At 38.4% G+C, this 7,867-nt stretch overlaps 1 protein-coding gene across 1 annotated transcript; it reads left to right on the top strand.

The window, feature by feature from the left end:
* Positions 1–288: 288 nt before the first annotated feature.
* LOC118577137 (cholesterol 7-alpha-monooxygenase) lies at positions 289–7,592 on the top strand. Its single transcript, XM_036177193.1, has 6 exons — positions 289–409; positions 1,780–2,020; positions 2,784–3,370; positions 4,379–4,509; positions 6,183–6,358; positions 6,905–7,592. The coding sequence occupies exons 1-6, from the start codon at positions 330–332 to the stop codon at positions 7,202–7,204; spliced, it is 1,515 nt and encodes a 504-aa protein (XP_036033086.1). The 5' UTR covers positions 289–329; the 3' UTR covers positions 7,205–7,592.
* Positions 7,593–7,867: the final 275 nt, after the last annotated feature.

Genomic DNA, 7,867 nt, shown 5'->3' with positions numbered 1-7,867 from the left:
ACATACGCAGAAGCACAATGTTAGCCACTGTCCCTGGGCCTGAAAGTTATGTCAGCACATGAGGGACAGATCTTTGGCTTATCGAGTATTGCAGCCCTCTGCTTGTTTTGGAACCTCTTCTGATACTATGGACTTAGTTCAAGGCCAGGTAATACTATTTTTTCTTTTTTCTAACAGGAGGACAAATAGTTAGTTGTTTGCTTTGGTCACCGAAGCTCAAGTTATTGGACCATGGTCTTATGCATATAAAAAGTCTAGTTTGAGCCACTATTCGGGAGCAGCCTTACCTGGCTAAGCACAGACCTTGGGAGTTTTTCCTGTTTTGCAAAATGATGACCATCTCTTTGATTTGGGGGATTGCTGCAGTAGTGTGCTGCTGCATATGGGTTATCTTTGGCATAAGGAGAAGGTATGGAAAGAATTTCTTTAACTTGTCTTTTAGCTTGTGTCTATCATTCTTTACCTTCACTATTACACAGTTTAAAAATACAGGTACATTAGTATTTTTATCTAAAATTTAAAGCCATTCTTCTTTAACTAAACCTGACAAGATGTAGACAGTTTGCCTTTGAATATTCACATACACTGATGTTCATGCAGATCTTGTTAAACATAACTAAAAAATGTATAAGTTATTGATGCATGTTTGTGTGAGCATGTGTGGAAAAAACCCAAGCTTGGAAGGGTGCATTTAGCAAGGGTGGAATTTGGAAGGGTTCTTTCTATCATATGAACTGAATAGATGCTCTGGCTAAGCATGTGTTCATTTGTGTGTTTTGTTACATCAACATTAAAATATGGGAATACCCCCGTATATCTTCAGTGAGGTACACTGCTGTCTCACTTTTAAAAATTTCTTTGCCCTTTGAGTTATTTTAAGTCATGTCTGATAGTTTCCAGTTTTAATTAAACAGTTTATCTTAGGAAAGATATCTTAATCTAAGAAAGGAAAAATCAATAATATTCAGTTATTCTAACAAGATATAAGTAGTTCATGTTGGAAAATAAGTAAGCTTATAATTTCTAATAAAAACATTTATAAGAGCTAAATATATATAGTTGACAATCTGCCAGTGCTTATCTCCCCCAACTTCATTTTATAATATTCTAATTTTTCAAATGGGATTACTACTCTCTTAAAATATCATCACAGAATACTAATGCCCTTCTTTTCAGAGCTGGGAATCAAGTGGAAGGTTTCATATGTGCTAGTCAAGAGCTCCACCCTTGAGCCATACCTCCAGACCCCAGAATGCCAATATTTTTAAGTTGTGTAGATTTTAAAAACTTCATTCCTGTAGCCTTTTCTGTTATTTGGTGTTTCACATCTTCAAAGAAAGGGAACAAATGAAACATTGTAGGCATTTGGACAAACGATTCATTGAATGGGTCTAAGCATTAGATAATAGCTTCATTGTTACAATGAGAGCAAGAATCTTGTTGGCTATATTGACACCATTGACATAGACATAGCAAACAATTTAATGAGTGCTTGATGATTGTAGGTATGTATGTATAGAGTTGTGGATAGACTGATGGATGGGTTGGTAGATGGATTGATGAGTAGGTAGATTCAGTAATCACCTTCACCAATATCTTAGTAGGCTAAAAACAAAACAAAACAAAACACCCCACTGTTTTAGTAAAAGAATGGGGTAATTATCACAAGAAGTATCAATGAACTGCAGTTATGAAGCGTGAAATAAGAAACCAGTAAAAACCTGACTTTCATAAAAATGCCAAACGTGATTTTCCACATCTCTCAAATCTGTCTTACAGGAAAGTAGGGGAACCTCCACTGGAGAATGGGCTGATTCCATACCTGGGCTGTGCTCTGAAATTTGGGTCCAATCCTCTTGAGTTCCTGAGAGCCAATCAAAGGAAGCATGGTCATGTTTTTACCTGCAAACTGATGGGGAAATATGTCCACTTTATCACAAACTCCTTGTCATACCATAAGGTGTTATGCCATGGAAAATATTTTGACTGGAAAAAATTTCATTACACTACTTCTGCAAAGGTAACTAGTTTATTCAGATTTGGTTTGTTTCCTAGTGTGTTAATGCACTAGTTTATTTAGTTGTTCCGGTGTTATTAGATTGTAGGATAGAGGGAACATAAAATCAGGAAGTCTCTTGGTACTAAATATTAAAAATTCAAGGTAGATGTAAATTTGAATTGATGATGACATACACAAATTAAGCATTTGGTTAGTACTTACTGAGCCAGATGACACTGTGAATAAGGAAAGTACAGATTCATAACATCAATGCTGTCTATACAACACTGAGAGTAGAGTACTGGTAGACTTAACATTCAATTCAACTGTTACCACATCCATGCACACAAATATTTCATTAATTTAAGAAGTAGGCTATATATTTAAGCATCATTTAGATGTTATCAAGAATCTCTATTCTAGAGAAAACAACTTACTGAATTTTTACAAGAAAATATCAGACATAGTCTCTGTCATTAAGTAGATTGAAGTCTGGTTAAAATGTGTCTACAGAGAATAAAGAGGTAAAGATAAAATGAACATCAAGTTAGTCTTACATCAAAGATGACGGGGTAGTCTAGAGAAGCTTCCCTGAGAAGCTGGGATTTAAACTCGACCTTAAAGGAAGAGTATATCTTCCTCTGCCTTTGGAAAGTGCTGTGAAATGATATGGGAAAGCCAGACAGAGAAGTATGAATGTATTGATCTATCTTCCAGCCATTTCTTAACAGTGGCTAGCTCAGGTTTAGCCCCTCACCCTTTGATGGATTTTATTTTCTGCCAGGCATTTGGGCACAGAAGCATTGACCCAAATGATGGAAATACCACGGAAAACATAAACAACACTTTTACAAAAACCCTCCAGGGAGCTGCTTTGCATTCACTCTCTGAAGCCATGATGCAAAACCTCCAAACTGTCATGAGGTGTCCTGGCCTTGCTCAAACAAAGAGCGCTGCCTGGGTCACCGAAGGAATGTACGCCTTCTGCTACCGAGTGATGTTTGAAGCCGGATATCTAACTCTGTTTGGCAGAGATACTTCAAAGCCAGACACACAAAGAGCGCTTATTCTAAACAACCTTGACAGCTTCAAGCAATTTGATCAAGTCTTTCCAGCGCTGGCGGCAGGCCTTCCTATTCACTTGTTCAAGACCGCACATAAGGCCCGGGAAACGCTGGCTGAGGGCTTGAAGCATGAGAACCTCTCTGTGAGGGACCAGGTCTCTGAACTGATCCGTCTGCGCATGTTTCTCAATGACACTCTCTCCACCTTTGACGACATGGAGAAGGCCAAGACGCACCTCGCTATCCTCTGGGCATCTCAAGCAAATACCATTCCTGCAACTTTCTGGAGCTTATTTCAAATGATCAGGTGACTAGCAGTTTAAGTGTTTATTATTCATCGTGTCAGAAATTACAATTTTAACTAAAAGCCCCAAAAGACTGGTAGAGCTTTCTTTGCCATCGGTCAAGAACGCCATACTCAGTGCCCATGTTTAACATATGCATAACAAAAGCAGAATACAGTCCCACTGAAAGGGATGTTGCAGAAGCCACAGAACGGATCAGTCAGTACTTGTCAAGATTCAGTCTTGCTCTTAACCCCATAGTCTTCCTCTTAATGTCAAATTAAATCCATGACTGCAATCTTCATCATGATAAAACATTTTAAATGATGACTGACTTGCAGATGTCCTAAGAGGACAGAGGCCACTCCTTATTAATTTGAACATTCCTGTTTTCTTGCTGTCTCACAGATTTACAGAGTTACAACATCAATTTCATATCACCCATGAACTGCAGCCATATTTTAAGTTAAACAGCTACGTATTAGTCAAACATTTCTGAGGCTCAGTTCACTGTAATCAGGTAAAGTAGATTTCAAACAGCCTCCAACAAATTTCCATGCATTGATGGAAGTATCCTTTATCTCATAATTCAAAATTAGTAACATAAGTGGAAATAACAGAAGTGTGCTGAAGCCATGATATGAATTTTAAGAGTAAATTTGAATTTCTACTTGGGAAGTAACCAATACCCTGTAATTGTATATTAGGTGAAACATTCCTTCTGAGTTACTATATTCATCACATGAATGTCTAGCCCTTATTCCAATCATTGGTTTATACAGACCTGACCAAAGCTTTGCTTTTACATAGCAAAGCCCCTTTAATGCCCCTTCATGAGTCCAAGGACATGAGTACAGTTCGGAACACAAACGAAGTAAATGGCAATACCACTTTGTGTACTCCCTGGTACCATGACTACCTCCCCTTGAGTGCTTCCTGGTAACATGATATCTTCATTGAGACAAATAGAGTTCTTATTTACTTGCATATTTCTGAATAAGGAAATATTTTCCATACATCTCTTTTCATAGGAATCCTGAAGCATTGAAAGCAGCCTCTGAAGAAGTGGTTGGAGCGTTACAGAGTGCTGGCCAAGACCCTGGCCCTGGAGGGAATGACATTTATTTGGATCAAATGCAACTGAACGACCTGCCAGTACTAGGTGTGCTTCCTATGTTACCCCTCATTCATATCCCAGTAACAATGCTCAATTTATGCCAACCCCACAACAGTCTGATAACTAGGGACATTTCCATTTTTATTTAACAAGCAAGGAACTGAGTCCCAGAGGGATGACACCTGAATCAAAGCCTGGAAGAGTGGCAACAGTGGAATAGGACTTTTGATACTCAGTTGCTCTGTGTCCTTTGCCTCCTTGTTAGTACTCCAAAACCATGAACTCAGGATTAAGGAAGCTTGGAATTAAATGTAAACAATGTACAATCAGGAAAGCATGATTGGCTTGGGTGGTGTGACTGAGGCTTTTCTTCCCTTGTTTCTGTATTTTCTAAAATACAGAAGTGCCACATGTTTATAGTAAAACAATCTTCTTTTTATGTCCTCTTCTGTAAAGGACAGAAGCCCACATATGCTTTGAGGGCAGTTTAGCTTATTAGCAACAAAGCCTTGATCCAGTGCTGCCTGGTTTGGGAAGTGGATTTGTCACTTTGCTTTGGACATGTCCCTTCTCTCACTTGTGAATAAAGAACTAAGCATTTGTGATTGTATACTCAATCATGGCATGAACCCTGGGAATAGGGCAGCTGACAGCTAGAGGCTGGAAGGCAGGACTGGACCTCTCCTAGACTCCAGCAATTCTGAGGTTTAGTTTGCTCCTGCATTCCTTTACCTAGAAGCAGGGTGTCATTTCACACCATCAGATACTGAATGGCTGAAAATGGTATTTTCTAAACACTGAATGGTAGATTCAGGAAATGCTTGGAAAGATATTTCTCTATAAGTATGCTTAATCCCCAAAATGGTCAACAATAATTCACACAAAATTGATTACCAGTTTTTCCAATTTTCTAGCTGTTTAGTGTCCTACAGAAATAAGATTAATATTTTACAAAATAAAAGATGTTTATCTAGTTCCCACTGATGGTGAAGAACATGACATCATACCCAAAGATTATTAACTTAGTGGTTCTCAACCTTTCTAATGTCACACCCCTTTAATACAGTTCCTTATGTTGTAGTGACCCCCAACCATAAAGTTATTTTCATTGCTACTTCATAACTGTAATTTTGCTACTGTTCTGAATCATAATGCAGATATCTGTGTTTTCTGATTATCTTGGGTGACCCCTGCAAAGGGGTCATTGGACCTCAAAGGGGTTAAGACCCACAGGTTGAGAACCAATGGCTTAGCTGTTTAGTTTGAAAGTATCTTCCAGAACAGCTGAGTCACAAATAGCAGCACAGTGGTAACAGAAGCAGCTTTGGGAAGTTTTTATTTGTTAACTCCATTTTTTCATTTTGGATATAGATTGTCAGAAGTACTTAAGACTTTAAATGTTGCCTTTAAATGCATAAATTCAGGGCTGGAGAGATTGTTCAGTGGTAAAGAGTACTTGCTGCTTTTTCAGAGGACCTAGGTTTGACTCACAGCACCCACATGGTGGCTCACAACCATCATAACTCCAGTTCCAGAGGATCTGATGCCATATTCTGACCTCTGCAAACACTGGGCAGGTGCATGGTGCACATACATACATGCAGGCAAAACACCCATCAACATAAAAATAAATAACTTGAAAATATGTTTAATATGCAAATTCTCTCCACCCTTTTTCCTTCCTCCCTCTCTTACTTCTTTTATTTGAAAATATTTAGATAGCATCATCAAGGAGGCTCTGAGGCTTTCCAGTGCATCCTTGAATATCCGGACTGCTAAGGAGAATTTCACTCTACATCTTGAGGATGGTTCCTATAACATCCGAAAAGATGACATCATAGCTCTTTATCCACAGTTAATGCATTTGGATCCTGAAATCTACCCAGAGCCTCTGGTAAGTTTCTGTTCATTGAAGTTCAGTATAGAGGTGAATTACAGCTTTGATTCACTCATTGAAGCCATAGGGGCTGTCCCCTTTATTTTAATAAGTATTCATATGTTTTGGAAACTTTGGATAGAGGCAAGAGTTTTGAAATTGTAGTCCTGATAGTTTGCATTTCATAGTTTCTGTTAGTTTAAGTTTTCAGTCATAGCAAAGCTACCGTCTTTCTTTTTTCCCTTAAAAAGTACCTTTTTCCAAATCCATAATAATGAGGGTAATGTATTTGATTTACTTCTTCTATTATCTGTTTAGAACCCTTTGCTTCTTTTGCCTAACTGAGGAATGAGTCCAGGCAGAACAGGAGGTACCTAGAGCTTCTTAGTCCACCAGCTCTTGATAAGCTTTTTCCAGAATCATCTGGTTCAGTGCTGGGTGTATGATAACTTGCAGAGTATGGAGCTATTAGTAGAAAATTACTCTTTGGGTCTTCCAGGTCAAGAGTGAGACAACTTTCTATCAAAATAGTTCATTGGTTTCTTTCTTGTCTCTTTATTGCAGACTTTTAAATATGATCGGTACCTTGATGAGAAGAGGAAGACAAAGACCTCCTTCTACAGCAATGGGAACAAACTCAAGTATTTCTACATGCCATTTGGATCAGGAGCTACAATATGTCCTGGAAGACTATTTGCTGTTCAAGAAATCAAGCAATTTTTGATTCTGATGCTTTCATACTTTGAACTGGAACTTGTAGAGAGCCAAGTCAAGTGTCCCCCTTTAGACCAGTCCAGGGCAGGCTTGGGAATTTTGCCACCATTAAATGATATTGAGTTTAAATATAAACTGAAACATCTGTGACATGCAGTTGGAAGAAGAGGGTACTGGATGATGGTATTGGACTGCAGAGAGCTGTCACAGAATAGGCCCTTGGAACAAGTGTTCATGGATGCTTCCCAGTGACTGACTGTGCCCATGAAAAGAACTGTACCCAGGGTACCACTTTCTGCTCTCACTGCCTGAGTCCCTCGGTGCTCAGATCTCTGAGGCCTGAGTTTCACCACTCTCAGAAAGCAATGTCTTTTGTTACTATTTTCAAAATGAAGATATTCCAATTGGCAGGATTTTTTCCTAAGGAAATTGTTTTATACTTTTATGAAAACTACTGATTAATTATGAAAAGGCTTCAAATTCACGTTTTAGTGATAATACTTTTTTCACTAGTTAAGTTCTTCATGTGTGAGCATATGCTTTACATCAAGGAAAAGGAAAATATTATTCAACTTTATATATGTCTAGTGCTGAGAGCTTTGAAAATGATGCTACTCTTCTGGAAACACTACACAAAGTGTTGACACTTTCCTGTTATATTTTAATTTATTGTTGCTGGAAATTCTCATTCCAGTTTTCAACTACCTTATCTCTGTTCTTGACATTCACATCAATGAGAAGAGTGCTTTTCAGAGACTGAAAAGCACCTCCCCAGAATCCCACTTCTGACATCTTCAAGCCTTTAATCCCAGC

Source organism: Onychomys torridus, chromosome 2, assembly GCF_903995425.1.
Source record: "Onychomys torridus chromosome 2, mOncTor1.1, whole genome shotgun sequence".
NCBI classification, from domain to species: domain Eukaryota; kingdom Metazoa; phylum Chordata; class Mammalia; order Rodentia; family Cricetidae; genus Onychomys; species Onychomys torridus.
This window is presented reverse-complemented; position numbering and strand designations above follow the sequence as displayed.

Coding starts and splice junctions, on each gene's coding strand:
- LOC118577137 (XM_036177193.1), top strand. CDS start 330: ATGATGACCATCTCTTTGATTTGGGGGATTGCTGCAGTAGTGTGCTGC. Junction 410..1,779: donor ATCTTTGGCATAAGGAGAAG/GTATGGAAAGAA, acceptor TCTGTCTTACAG/GAAAGTAGGGGAACCTCCAC. Junction 6,359..6,904: donor AAATCTACCCAGAGCCTCTG/GTAAGTTTCTGT, acceptor TCTTTATTGCAG/ACTTTTAAATATGATCGGTA.